Source organism: Hemicordylus capensis, chromosome 3 (assembly GCF_027244095.1).
Source record: "Hemicordylus capensis ecotype Gifberg chromosome 3, rHemCap1.1.pri, whole genome shotgun sequence".
NCBI classification, from domain to species: domain Eukaryota; kingdom Metazoa; phylum Chordata; class Lepidosauria; order Squamata; family Cordylidae; genus Hemicordylus; species Hemicordylus capensis.
Genome location: NC_069659.1, coordinates 322,907,011 through 322,922,603, shown reverse-complemented (window position 1 = coordinate 322,922,603; position 15,593 = coordinate 322,907,011). Strand labels below are relative to the sequence as shown.

Genomic DNA, 15,593 nt, shown 5'->3' with positions numbered 1-15,593 from the left:
CTTGGTGTAGGGAGCGAGATCTGGTCCCTCTCTGCCGGTTTACGTTTGCTTCGGGGGTCATGTTGTCCATTCTGAGAAGCACGTCTTTGGAGATGACAAGGTGTGTGAAGGCCTTGAGTGCTAGACGAATGGCTCTCAACTACAGCCAATTCATGTTGTGGTGCCTCTCCTGTGGCATCCACATGCCCTGGGCTGAGTGTGAGAGGCAGTGCGCCCCCCATCCATGGAGACTGTCATTTACTATTACTCTTGGCAGGTCCAAGAAGGGTTTGCCGTGGCTGAGATTTGTGTTGCTCATCCACCAGCGGAGCAGTTCTTGATGGTGGTGGGCAGAAGAACCCTTGTTTGGAATCTCATTGCAATCTCTTGCTGGTGTGGTAGGAGTCACAGAGGTCTGAGGTGGAAACGTGCCCATGGCAGGGCTTCCAGGGTGGATACCATTAGGCCCAACAGCTGTGCTAATGCCATGATGCGCACCTTCTTGGAGGCCAGTATGGTGCAGGTGAGGTCTACAATCTTGGCTTTTCTGTCGCTGAGGAGGAACAGCCTGTCCCTTATGGTGTCTATGATTACTCCCAGATGTTGGATCTGCGTGGAGGGTGTAAACTGTCTTTTTGTTTCATTTACTAAAAAGCTGTGTGAGGATAGTGCCGTGAGCATAGTGGATACATCTTGAGTGGTGGCGCCTCTGAACTGGATAAGGATGTCGTCTAAATAGGCAAATAGCCTGACTCCATGGAGTCTGAGGTGAGCTACCAGTGAGGCCATCATCTTGGTGAATATCCATGGTGCAGATGACAGCCTGAATGGGAGCACCGTGTATTGGTAGTGGCGTCCCTGGTAGCAGAAGTGAAGCAGACGTCTGGAGCGTGGATGTATCGGGATATGAAGGTATGCTTCTGTGAGACCGATGGAGTCCAGTAGGCCTCCGTGATGTAAGTTCTTTGCTATGGAATGGAATGTTTCCATCCTTAACTTTCTGTGGAGGATCCATTTGTTTAAATATTTGAGATCCGAGACTGTCCTGTATGTTCTTGTCTTTTTTGGGCACAGTAAATTCCTTGATGGTGCTGCTGTAGGGGGACTGGTTTTATTGCAGCGATGCTGAGAAGGCAATCTATTGCTTGCAGCAGAGTGGTGTGTTTCAGGTGTGATTTGGATCGTGGGGTAGGCATGAAGTGGTCCCGGAGGTTTGACATTAACTCTATCCTGCACCTGTTCAGAATTGTGTAGAGGACCGATTTGTCAGTTATGGAGATCTCCCATGTGTGATAGGCGACCTCCTACCTGGCCTGAGTCAAGAGTCCTGGCATGGCTTGTGCTGCTGGCAAAATTGCTGCTTTGGAGGATTAGGCCAGGTGTTGAAGTGCTGCCTGTTCTGCTGCTGTCTGGCTTCCCTGTCATTGGGGCGGAAGTCTGTGCAAAAGGGCCGAAAAGGCTGGTTAAAGCTCCTGTTTGGTCTCTTGTCCTCTTTGCAGCTGGCAGAAGAAAGCGCCTTCTTGTCTCTCATCTCCACCAATATGTCCTTCAAGGCCTCATCACCGAAGAGCTTGGTGGCTGAGAAGGTGACCGCTGAAAGGTTGGAGCAAGATGTAGAATTGACGTGCCAGAGCGTGCGCCTGACCACTACATAGTTGGCTGTGGTGCGGGCCCCAAAGCGCACTGTGTCGAGTGTTGTATCTGCTATGAAGGCCTGTGCTCTCTGAATTTTTAAGAGTATTTTCCTCTGCCGGTGGAGGTCAAGAGGTGGTGATTGTACAAGCTCATCTGTCCAGAGCAATGCAGCTATGGAGAGGATGGATGCTGCAATAGAGGCTCTTATGGAAAGGGAAGTACATTTGTTATTCTTTTTTAGCTTTAATTCTAATTTCTTTTCAGTAGGGTCCTTACGGACCAACTCCCCATCCTTAGGTAGCACGGCTCCCGACGTGAGAGTGGCCACGTGAGTGTCCACAGGCGGCACTTGGAATAGGGTTGACGCTGATGGGACGAATCTGTAATGCTTATTGGCCAATGTGGTGGTCTTTTTCTGCACAGATTGGGCCTGCCACTCCTGGTGCAGGACCTCTGCAAAGGTTTCCGGCAAGGAAAACAGGAGGTCCAATGAAGATGTGGTGGGAAGCACAAGCGATTCCCTTGAAGGGGTAGCAAGGTCTTGCAAGCCCTCTATCATGAGGCCCAGGGTTTGGAGGGCCTTCACAAATAGGTCAGAGAAGTCCTCTGGGGGAAATAACCTGCGGGAGTGAGGGGCCTGCTCTATTTGCTGGCTGTTTGACCATTTCCCCTCCTCTTTTGAGTCAGCCCCAGCATCTGGTTCAGTGGGTAGATCTGTGGGCAGTTCTGACCCAATGGGCACTCCCTCGAGGTTCACGAGGCCCTGGGGGGAAAGAGGCTCTGTGGGCCCGCCTGGGTGTAGGTTGGGTGACTTGTAGACAGAAATCTCTGAGGAATGGGGGGAATGGGAGTGCCTAGGTGCTTTCCCACACTTTTTTGTGGTATTTCCTCTTATGACAGTGTGAGTGCTTGCTCTTATGGCTCCTTTTTCTACTCTTAATTGAAGATTTCAAGGAGTCTGTGGAGGGATCTGAATCAGCAGGGCTGGTGGGGCCTATGGGCTGGCGGGGCAAAGGTTCCACAGGCAACACCAGTCTTAAATGACCAGGACTCACCGCCTCCTTGATCAGTTGCAGATCTGGCTGGCTGGGCTGTGGCAGGAGCAGTGTTGCGGTGGAGGGTCCTGCACCCCCATCATCCCCAGTCTGTGCGCGGGGGGGGGGGGAACACTACTCTCCCTGGGACTGTCTCCGGGGCCTCGCTGCCTTCCGCTGATGAGGACTCGGTGGACGCTGTGGCATCGACGTCTTTTTGCGCCCTTTTTGCCCTCTTTCTGGTCAGCGCAGCAGCAGGGCACCCACTCAGCCTGGTAGAAGAGGCTGCGGCAGGGGAAAGTTGTGGAGGTCTCAGCCGGGCCTCCTCCAGTGCCATGAGGTCAGGGCTTTCTGGGTGACAGCGGGGAGAAGTGGAGCAGTCGCACCTCCTTGTGCACGTTCTGGCTGTTCGGTCCACTGCATGGTGGCCAGAAGTTGGGTCCATGCCTTTTTGGCTCCCACTCACTCCCGATTTGGACGCAGTGGTCCGCAGCGGGGCGGCTTGCTGTGCGGAGGCCAACATTTTGTGGGGTTGGGCTCCGCCCAATATCGTTTGCTCTGTCGTCCTCTGAGATTTGGGCAGCAGATTCTGCAGAATGCCCAGCCTTTGTGACTCCATGGAGGGGAGACAGATAGGGGAGAAGACGACAGTTAGGAAGGTGAGGAAATGTGTGTGTGGGTTTTTTTTTAAAGGTTATGGAGTGGGGCTGGGAAGGCGGCAGTTAGAGGAAACAAGATAGAGGTGAGAAAGAGGAGAGTTAGAGGCAAGGTTAGAGGGCTAGGCTCAGTCGACCACACCTGGAGCGTAGCAGGACGAACTAAACTGGGAGGGGTTATCCTCTCAGGCCCTTTATAGGCTTGTAATTCATTTCAATATGTCCTGCCCTGGAGCATGCTAGGAAGGATAACCCATGGAGATATCCTCACCCAGCAGCTGAGAACCTTCCTTTCTCTTCCTCCAAAGGGCTTCTATTGAAAGAGGGTGACAGTTCAATATAAAAAAGTTGGGAGTTGGCTTTAGTCATTAGCTGCATTATGGTATTTGTTTAACATTACTGCAATCAGTGGCTGTAATATTGTTCAACAGGAAAGGGCTAAAAAAATTGAAGCAGCAGTTTCAGTTATTTTAATGAGGTAGGGCGGGGAGACTGCAAAGCTTCTTGGGGAAAATTACTAGGGGTGTGCACGAATGAATTTTTGTGATTCGATTCAAGCTCAAATCAAATTACAAAAACTTGAATTGATTCGTTGAAAACAGCCAGCTTGGCTGACTGCCTCGATGAATCAACACTGAATTGATTCAAGGTTTTTCTGGTGACAGCTGGAAAAATGGGCCTTAAAATGGTGCAGTTTTTCTGGAGAGAGCTGGTCTACCAATTGGGGTCAGTGGGTAGACCAACCCTCTGCTCCAGACAGTGTGTCAGCTTGCTTCGGAGGACTGGTCTACCCGGAGAGACCAGTCCTTTGAGGTAGGCTGATACACTAAGCCTGGAGCGGAGGACTGGTTTACCAGCGGGCCCAAATGACCAGCTCTCCCCAGAAAAATGGAAATTGAACCACCCAAATAGATTTGGGTTGACTCAGGGGTGATTCTCCTTGACCCCGAATTGGGCCCTCTATTTTGAGGGCAATTTGATTCGAGGCAAAACCCCTGAATCGCTAGGGGCAATTTGATTCAAGGCGCAAACCCTGAATCTAATTGCACATCCCTAAAGATTACTTTGTACTATTGAGCAGATAACCCCTTCAAGCCTTTCGGTTTCCATGGAAATAGATACAACTGTTGAGCTTTGCAGAAAGATCTTTGGATGCTACTGGCATCCCAAAGAAAGGAATTCTCTCTCATTGGGATTCGCACCAGTGAGAACAAGATGTTTCTTGTTGCTGTTGTCTAAAGCTGAACACTCCTTGAAACTGGTCCAGCAAAACAAGGCTGACCCTCCTTCTTTAGAACTTTACAGTTTTCCCCCAGGCTACACAGAATACTTTTTTTTAAGCAGTTTCTACAGCTTTATTGAGTACCGTACTGAATACATGAGCTACAATGCTTGGTTCAGAAAAATATATCACACATTACTCAGTTCTCAAAATGGCAACAACAAAATTCTATGTGTGTTAGCCATTTTTAGAAATATAGTAATTAATCTTATTCCTTAAGGTGAGCCTGTGCACTGCCATGGAAAATCTCTATATGGAGCACTAAAGAACCAATTATTCAAAATGGTTCTTGGAATATATTTTATATGGCTAGATTTTGTCAGTTAAACTATATACATGCAGGAAAGAAACCAATTTATTGTAACATGTTATTGATGGTTTTACTTAGGAAGCTCTAAATAACCTGAAAGCAACTTGAAAGAAATGTTTGGTCAGAAGCTAGTGATATAAAAATATACTTCATTAACTGGAAGAATACTGAATAATGTGTAGCAGTTTGAATAAGTCCAACCTGTAACAAGTTTTGCTCTTGCTATAGCCGAGAATTGCCTTTGTATTATGCTCAATGAAATGTATTCATCTTTAAAGGTGTCACAAGACTCTTTTTTTGGTTTTTCTTAATAAAAGGTTCTGCATAATTCAGAAGCTGTCATGCTACTATTTAAGACCAACAAATTTTATTGAACAGAATGTAAAGGCAGTTAATTCTTAGCTAGAACTAAAACAAAAACTTACTGTGAAATATTTTGCCATTTTTAAATGGCAAAATAACTCTAGCAGAAATGTGCTCGCAGACACCCCATTAACCAAATTTACAAACTGCAGAGAAACAAAATGCTGCAATCAGGAGTTCACAATGTTGGTTTAGCTTACTTATGCAGTATAACCAGGCCCTTATTTGTGGTTGCTACTGACCCTTCCATTTCCAGAGTCCTGTGAGATGTGCAGAAAACTCAAGAGAGGGAGGGATGCTTGCCCTTGCACTGGACCTTTTCAGTGAGCGCCAGCAGCATCGTGCTACTGCTGCCTCCTACAATAGCCAAGCATGAGTGAAAGAACCAGCTCCCTTTCCTCTCCAGATTCTTTATGGAGGAAAGGGAGAGGTAATTTCTCTCCTATGAGCTGGGCTTCTGCAAGAATTGCTAGAGGTATCTTACTGCTGCCACCTCAATGGAAAACTTAGGGGAAGAAAGGAAGGGTATTTGTCTCCCTTCCTCTTCCAGCAAAAGCCCACAATGCAGCAGAGGAGTCACTCCTCCACCAAGTCATCTATGGAGAAATGGCAGAGTGGTGTCACTCCTGGAAGCCGGATTTTTGCTGAAAATGGAAGGGACAAGCAAGCGAATTTATGGAACCCTGATGACTGCTGGGGAAGATAACATCCTCATGGTGATAACATCCTCTGCTAGGAAAATCAGATGCTCTAGAGGTCAGGGTTCATGTAGCTATTACAGTTGTGCAGAAGAGAGAATTGCACCAGGTGCAAATTGTTATGCAGGGATGCCAGTGCTCCTTGCACAATTATAAAGGTGTACGAGCCCTCTTCTGCTTTGGCCTCTTAATGGTACATTCTACCTTGTGTCCCTCTTCTGATGTGCATCATTGTGTTCATATTTAAAATCTTGGTTCCCAGTGTGAGCAGATCAGGGTGAAGGACTCTGTCATGCCAAGCAACCCAAGAGGGCAAAGACCTCTCATACCTGCACTTGTTGTGAGGACTGAGGGTAGAGTCACTCTGCTGGCTCAGTGGTTGCCACAATGGGGAAACAGAGTAGCGAAAGCTATATTTGACGGCATATTTTTATACTGGATTTCTTTTTCCTGTTGCACCCCACTCTGGGAGAATTTTACAAAGGGCAGTTTAGAAAGTTTTTAAATAAATGAATACATACATGAATACATACAGGACAAATGTGGGAGCTGTGAAAGGCCTTCTGCATCCCACCATCTATTATTCAGTTTGTTCCACTTACAATACTTTCACAAGGAAGATGTCTGTGTTCAGGTAAATTTGCACACAAGATGTTACAGCCAGAACAGATTTCGAGTGAAAGTTGAGGGCCAATCTTATATATGGTCCTTAGAGTCGTTTTCTTCTTCCAAAAGCAGCTGCATGGCCACCAGTTTGGATCAGTGTGGTAGAAGGAAGCAGGCAGGGGCGGGGGACTGAACTCCCCCCGCTCCCCCCAAAAACCTCAACTCCAAATTGTTCCGGAGTGGCAATCAGCATAAGAAAAAACAGAGGGGTGGGGTCTGCAGCTGATTTTAAAAGAAAATTACATGAGGAGGTTTAATCACAGATGTCCCATGTAACCTCAAGCTTAGTCCTTGTGATGCAATCTCTCTCAAATGTGAATTTGAAAGTGACAAGGATTAAGATTTTCTCTTCTTGCTCCCTTCCTCCTACTTTTGGTACAACCTGAAGCCACCCACATGTCTCACATATCAAACAATGTGGGATTAGACCACACTTTTTTTTAAAAAAGCACCGTTTCTCTCCATTATCTGGGCCTCCCTAATGGTCAGGTTCTCCAGTCTACACAAACGGTTCAGTAACATGACCTCCAGATGTTTCATTTTGCCTGACCAGAAAAATACAGACCTAACACGTTAAAAAATAGGTATGGAAAAACATCAGTAATTGGTGCCTCTAATCATTGACGACTTTGACTGCAGACTAAAACAGTAATAGGACAACACATTCATTTTTCACAATGTCTCAATGTTATTATTTTACTATGATATGAGAGTGTGATTTAGTGTCAGATTTTGACTGGTGCGATCTAAATTCAAATTGCTGCTCACCAATGGGAGATTCTGGGGCAGTAAACTTCTCTTAATATATCCTCCCTCATAAAGCTGCTGTGGCAGAGAACACTGAGCTACCTAGAGGAGTGATTTCTGGAGAGATAGATGGTCTTTCACAAGAGGAGTAAAGTAGGGAAACACATTCCAATGCATGCCCTAGTAAGTCAAAAAGACCCTTCTCATGCCACAAGATAAAACTTACTTTCCAGCAACTAATCCTTGCCCTCCTTATTGACATAAGGAGGTTCATAGTGAAACAGTGAGAACCCTTGGATTTCATGAACAGGGGTGGCAAATATGCCTGTTGTAAGCCCAAAAGTTTGTTAACCCCTACACATGACCAGTTTATCAGCACTGTTGGGGTTTATGATTATTTATATTTCCCTTTGGGGAAAGTACAAAGTATTCTAGCAGAGTGCCAAGGAAAGCTACAATTCCAGTTGCAGAGTGTGGAGTTTAGTTGCTGCCCTATTTAAGGAACATGCACGGAGATCATTGTAGAGTTTAAATTACTTAACTACTTTACTGGTGAACTACTTTAGGATAGGGAAGACCTAATCCTATCTACTAGTTACATAATGAATAGGTAGGTAGGTAGAGAGGGAGATGTTCCATCTTCTTTTGAGGAAGAAAGGCAGAGGACTGACTCAACTCAGGAAGTACCTGAGGGGTCAAAGCAGAGGTCAGAGTAGAGGAATGCAGGGGAAGGTAAGGAGACCCTCACTAACTACCTCTACTCCCAATGCCCCAGTGGTCACTAGTAGAGTCGGTGAAAAAGGTCAATATCACTGGAACTCCATATCCAACAAGCACTGTCTCACAACACCTGGAATTCCCATGGGAAATAAGTCTGCTATTAAATGTGTTTCTTGTGTCACTAAAAACAATGCATATTAATTGTTTTAAATTTGCTGAATAGAAGCCAATACAATCTGGAGATAATATATTCCTGTCTAATGAATACAGACAGGATGAATATGAATATAGATCCATCTTTTCGCCCAAGCTTTCTCAGCTTCCTAAAATTTTGGGGTTTTAATCTCTGGGTTTATTTTTAAATTTTTAAATTGTTTTAAAGTTTTTTGTATATGTTTTTAACTGGTTTTATGCTATTGTTAATCACCCAGAGATGAAAGTTTGGGGTGATATACAAATTTGATAAATAAATAAATAAAACAGTGGATGAATGAATAGGCCAGACAAGAGAAGCAAATTGAGGAAAATGTGTTGGCTTACTGCGTTTCAGTCCCCAGTAGTAGTTCAATCTTCTCTCCTGCTCCTGTATGCTTACTTAAGAAAGTTAATCTGAAGAGGTGACTTGCTGAACACTGCCGAGAGTAAAGCATAGGCGTGCTGCTTTTCACAGGAGAGGAATTCAGCTCTTCGCTGTCACATTGTTCAACTGACAGCTGATCCCTTAAGGAATAGTCTGTGACATTGTAGCTTTCTTCACTGCAAAAACAAAAGTGGACAGGAGAGAGAAGACAGACAATGGCTTAGAGTCAAATCACTACCAAATGCATCAGGAATCAGATTCTGCAGTAGAGCCAATTTCTGAGGACACTTCACTTGCACAAAAACGATTCAGACATTTCCAGCCTTTCAGCAAAGGAAGAAAAAATATAGTATGTTTACAGAGCATCTGCTTGTCAAGAAGACAAATGAAGTTAATCTTTGAGCTGCAAGGAATTCCATTCAATTATGTAGTTTGCATGTCTTTGATGTTTATTTGGTGAAGCCAGCCTTCCTAACTGTGCTTCATTTAAAGAAAAGGATCAGACTAGGCCAATGTTAAAGAGAGAGAAAATAGCAATAGTTTTCCTAAGCTTATCTCTGCTAACTGTGCAAAAAGACAAACCTTTTAAAATGGAACTGCCACTATCCAATCATAACACAACATCTTTCCAGTGGTTGTTGCTGAAGTTTACCTTCTGATTCTATTTAGATTGTGAGCACTTTTGAGACAGGGAATTGTTTCATTCATTCATTCTACATAAACTGTGACGAGAACTTTTGTTGAAAAGCATTTTATAAGTAGTAGTAGCAGTAAGTTATTCGGTACAATCTCACACTCAAATAGAATTTATCGTTCTGTTGCAAACTAGATCCCTTTCTTTCTTTCACAGAGAGCCAAATGCTTGAAGCTCTATATACTTTAAAAGGTAAAAATGGAAAGGGACAGCACTTTATTGGATGGGAAGTCCATAAGGTCAACTCAATATAAACTCAATAGAAATAGGTTGTTCTTAGTTGTTCCAAGGTGGTAACAATCAACATATGCCACATAAGGACATAATGTTTATATATTGCTATTATGATATAGTCTACATCACAATATAGAATTTTGAACAGCAACACATATAAAAACAAAAATAAAGCAGGGAAAATGTACACAAAAAAATCCTCAAAACAAATGGAGTCATGAGTAAAGGAGCTAAAGTCTTACTATTTATGTACCACTTTTCAACAAAAAAAGGTTCCCAAAGTGGTTCACATAGAGGAGGAGGGGGAGGAGGAGGAGGAGGAGGAGATGATCAAATCCTGTCCCCCAAAGGGCTCACTGTCCAATGAGAAGCACAAGTTAGATACCAGCTACAGCCACAACCAACTGCTGTGCGGAGGCTGTGCGGGCCGGTTGTTCTCCCCATTCCTTAAACTTTAAAATCAGGAAAAGAACCTGCAATAACCCCACTGGCCAGTTCAGGGGGTTCGTGAGTTTAAAAAACCCATTTGGCATGCATGGTGGCCTCCAAAACGGCTGCCACCATGGGGGTGAGACCCGGAATGGGCCAAAGTCAGCCTGAACTGGGCGATCAGGAATATAAAGGAGGCCGGTGGGGGGAGAGTGAACTTCTGGAGACACTCCCTCCCCCACGGCCTTGGAGAAACCCCCAGAGTGGTGGTGGTGAGTTCTATTTCTGTTTTTAAAAATCATTTTTTAAAAACTTGCAAACCCCCCAAACCAGGTTTGAGGTGCACAAACCAAACATGTCCAGTCCAGTCTCGAACCAAACCGGGAAGCCTGGTTTTGTGCACACCCTTACTCTAAGAGATAGGAGCCTGAACAAATAAAAAGTTCTTTAGTTGTTTTTTAAAAGCAGCCACACATGTAAAGGAGTGGACATTCACTGGGAGAGCATTCCAGAGACCGGGGGCAAAAACAGAGAAGGCCCTGTCAACAACAGAGAAGGTCCAGCTATTCAAAAGTAGAAGACTAGAAAAATGAGAAGTAGAGATTCTGCCAAACATGTTTCCACCTTCACTAGGTCTTTCTCGGTGGCAAAACATGTTGTACTTGAGTGGCTCTCCAACTCAAACAAGCATGTTCTCTGGACTATACTGTTGAAATAATCCCTCAAAAAAAGTTGAAACAAAAATGAAAATTCCAATATTAGATAAAATATAAATCCCACTTCCAACTTAAATCCCCTGCAGCTATGGTACATTTATAAGATTCCTGAGATTTAGGGATGCAATGTTTGATCAATTCATCATTGATAGGAGAATATAATTGTTTTCAGAACAAAAGGAACCTGAAGTTAGTAGATTTACTGTATCCCATTGGTAGAATTGATTTCTTTATGCAATTTAACCCTTCTTGTAGTGATCTTCTAGAACCAGAGTGCATATTTGTTCCCATTAGATGGAGCATTATGCACCAGCTATGTACTATGCTGTGACCAGGTGCATGAAAACCCTTATGTTTCTACAGCTGCAGGCATGCAGCAAACATTGGCAGTTTCTCAAGCCCCTGATGGGCCTCACATGTGGCTGGACACAGTGGTGAAGAAACGTTGGCTCAGTTCTGAAATATTTTACTCGACAGATAGTCCTCAAGCTATGTTGGTACATTACTCATCAGGACTTTTTTCACTCCTCAGGCATCATTCTTCTCTTGTCACAGACTAGTAGACTAGTGGATTTCATCATCCCTGGCTGGACGTCTATGTTCATCTTGGCAGTTCATGAATCGTGCAGGCCTTTTCTAGAATTTGGCTTTCCCAAGTTGCAGAATGCTCTCTCCCATGCCCCCTGCCAATCCCTTATACTTGCAGGAGAGAGCAGGCCCCTGGAAAAGGGACACTGGCATACAGAGTACATTGAGGAACAGTCTGTTCATGTCTAAAATCAAGAACTCACACATTCACAACAGACGATGTCAGGCCACAAAGTTGCACCCAAACTAAAAAACAGAAATGCTTTATGTCTAGTTTCTTTTAAACCAGCATAGACAAGAGCTGGATTGTAAGAGTCTATTTTTAATAGAAATGTAGAATTTTCTATTTGATAATGCTCAACAGTAGTATCCTTCTTCAGTGATTACTGGAAGAGAAACTTATGAATGAAAAAGAATGCAGCAATTTAAAAAAGAGCAGTAAAATTCTGAGAATACAAAAGAATGAAGTTTTCCCTCAAAGGATATACAGCCTTGCCAAGATCGTATACAGATTGGCAATGGCAATGGCTCAGTTGTAGACACTGCAATGATTATTCCCATTTTGACATAATCTCAACCATTCCCATGGTCTTCTTATGTGGTCTGTCACTTAAATACTAAGGTCTTAAGCAACAGGACCTGACATCAGTCACATACATCCTCTGCCAGAGTCCTCTGATAGTTACCCTTTGTCCAAGTCTGCCTATGTACCTCTCCCTTCAGAATCAAAGTCATTTCCTTTTATTATCTATATTCACCTTAGCAACTCAAATTCTGACAGTGAATGAGCTTGGGGACTAAGATACTTCAAGATTAAAGTTGCAGTGAGTTACATAATAATGGACTAAGTTGTCTGGACCAAAACAGTGTTATCAGACGTGTGCCAGGTAAGACACCTCCAAACCTTCCCACCACTTCAACACCTGATTGCCAGGAAATTTAGGACCAAAGGGAATTACTTTTTCACACCGTGCATAATTAATCCATGAAATTCTCTGTCACAGGATGTGGTGATGGTTACTAGCTTGAATGGCTTTGAAAGGGGCTTAGACAAATTCATGGAGGACAGGTATCTCAATTGTTACCAGTATGATGGCTATAGGCAGCCTTGGAGGCAAGATGCCTAAAAATACCAGTTGCAGGGGAGCAACAGCAGGAGAGGGGACATTTGGTGGGCCACTGTGGGAAGCATGATGCTGGACTAGATAAGCCTGGGGCCTGATCCAGCAGGGCTGTTCTTATTCATTTCTCAGACACACTAGCCCTATTCAGACATTATGAGTACACTCATACGAGTGTACACAGGCATAGTCATTCACACACTATGTTGAACATTATGCTGAAGTGTACAGCAGTACACTGCCTACCTATACCATGCATTTGAAGGGCCGATATACAGATTGACTTTCAAAATGAATGCAGGTAGAGTCAACCCTTCCTGTGTTCTACCAGGAGTCGACATCAGCTCGACCACACACTTTACCTTTACAGTCATTCACACACAAATATGTATGCATGCACAGACATCTGTACACTCATACAACGTAATGTCTGAATGAGGCTATTAAACCGTTGTTGTTGGAATCCTAGCATCAAACCATCTTTCCAAGCCAACTCATAGTACATCCTAACATAGCATTGAAAATAAACTGCTCAAAATGTGATTGTGCTTCCTTCTCACATATTGCTTTATCAGCAGGGCAGGTCAGAGGGCTGCGCTGTTAGTTGCTGTCTAGTATTTTAACTGATCATGGAACTGGAGAGTCAGAGCTGCAGCAATAGTCACCTTTAGAACTACCAGGAAGGAAAAGGAATCAACACTTCCATGTGATGCAGGGCAAAGTTTCAAAATGTGCCTATGGTACTTGTGAACCCATTGCAAATCTTTGTACAATGTGCCTTGACACCCCATTCTGAAGGCTTTCTAAGCGAGCAAGAATAATTTTAAAGCTGTATAAGGACATTCTGGATAATGAGGATGCCGCCATGCTGTATGCAGACCCATCAACACAAATGTTTCAGACTAGGGAGTCAACTGAATTCCTGTTAATGAAGAGTATATCTGCTTTCTGTCAGCTCCTCCCTAAAAACCTGACAAGTCATCCCACTAGTTAGGAAAGTTATGGGCTTTGCCTACAAATACTTGCTTTAAAAACCACCTGCTCAAAATCTATCAACAACATATATCCATGACAACCCATGCCTGAACAGTGCAGTCTCAAGACACCTAACAGAGCTGATCTGCATTTAAACCTGATAATTCAACTTGGCCGCTGTCACACTTATTTGGGACAATGCATCACCCAAATCATTCACAAGCACCCAATTAAAATTAAAGCAGGAACGCTGGGAAAATGCTTAGTACTCCCAAATGGGAAATGGATATTGATGATATTCCATTTCCGTCCACTCTTGGTCGGGGGGGGGGAGGGAGTACCCCAAATCAGTTAACATAATTAAAATACTTGAAATTTAATAAAACCAATACAAACAAGTGACCACAAAGCCACAGGGACAGACAGCATAAAATCAAAAGCATATGACCAGCATACCTAGCAGCATCAAGTGCAACCCATCTTATCTTATTTCAAAGCAGAAAGAGACTGCCACCAGACTCATGACTGGAAAGACAGAGGAGCCCGGTTCACATTATATTGAAAACAGGTACAACAGTACCATTTCTATTTGTACCCTGCATTTCAGGGGGTCTGTACCCAGACTCGCTTTTTATATGAATGCAGGTACAGTCATTCACACAAATATGCACGAGTGTACAGACACCTAGCAATGTTTGCTATGGATAGCAATGTTTCGCCAGGATATACATCTGGATAGTCTGGAACTGAGTAGTTCCGTCTCAGCTCACTGAGACAGCAACTATAATTTATAATTTACACCCTTCAGTTCTTCCTTCTGTGTGGGGGTCGAGAAATTGTGGACTGTGCACCTATACTGGCAGAATCCTTGTCTTCATTTCCATGTAGCTTGAACCCTGGGAGGCTTGGAGCAGCAATCTCCACTCCAACCTTATGTAATAATAATAATAATAATAATAATAATAATAATAATAATAATAATAATAATAATAATAATAATAATTCAATTTCTATACGGACCTTCCAAAAATTGCTCAGGGCGGTTTACAAAGAGAAATAACAAACAAATAAGATGGCTCCCTGTCCCCAAAGGGCTCACATTCTAAAAAGAAACATAAGACACACACCAGCAACAGTCACTGGAAGTACTGTACTGGGGGTGGGTAGGGCCAGTTACTTCCACCAATATATGAATGAGATTTGTTGCTTCTCCCACTGTGTTAACAAAAAATCTATGATCACACAAAGATCATACAGCTGCATAATCCTCACAAGTGTCTTAATGAACAACTAGGAAACTGTCAATGATGCCACATTTTCTTACTAGTCCCATCTTATACGTGTGCATACTACACAGCAATATGAAATGCTATTTGATCTTTGAGGAATAGGTTAACAGATCCAACGTAAGGAAAGCATAGGCTGGGGTACGAACGGGCTAGGATAAATCTTAGACAGCCAATATATGATATGGAGAGACAAACTGAGCAGCTTTTTATCCCTGCAGGGAGGTTTTCATATCCAGCTTTTAGCTCACATATCCTCTGGAATGGTGGGGATGTGTTCATGTGTCGGACAAATTTACCCCGAAGTCCCTGTGAGCTATCGGGGAGCACTTCACACACAATTCAGGTTTTTCATGGCACTTTAGAAAGTAACCTGATTTATATCTGGAGTAAAAAAATCCACTTTGTCGGTTTTGGAGGACAACTCTGAACTCGCAATTCAAAGATGGGAAGGGTCCTGGTGCCCAGGACCTGGTGCAAGATGTCATTGGGGAATAGTGACCATAATGTGATTCAATTCAGCATATATGCGAATGGAGAATTGTCAAGGAAGTCCAACATAGATGCATTGGACTTCAGAAGAAGAAGCTTCTCAAAAATGAGGGGACTGGTAAAAAAGAAGTTGAAAGGGAAAGTCAGGAGGGTCAAATCACTCCAGAAAGCATGAAACTTATTTAAATCCACAATAATAGAAGTTCAGTTGGAATGTGTACCAAGAAGGAGCACAGGTACCACCAAGTTCAGGAGGTTGCCAGCCACAGTTCCCTTTAAGGTGCACATGTCTGTGCACCAACTTCCAGGCCCCCACGCAGCAGTTTCTGGTGAGTGCGCAGTCTCTGCCACTGCCGCCCAACTTCCCGGCACCCTGTCCCTCCCCCTG

General features: G+C 43.8%; 1 protein-coding gene across 2 annotated transcripts in view; it reads right to left on the bottom strand.

Annotated features, from left to right (window-relative positions):
* Positions 1-15,593, bottom strand: part of ARHGEF26 (Rho guanine nucleotide exchange factor 26) — a 126,382-nt gene that overhangs the window by 17,445 nt on the left and 93,344 nt on the right. For both annotated transcript variants that reach the window (XM_053308276.1, XM_053308277.1), the window contains exon 12: positions 8,631-8,846. In XM_053308276.1, the coding sequence (XP_053164251.1) occupies positions 8,631-8,846 (216 nt within the window). The remainder of the gene's footprint in view (positions 1-8,630; positions 8,847-15,593) is intronic.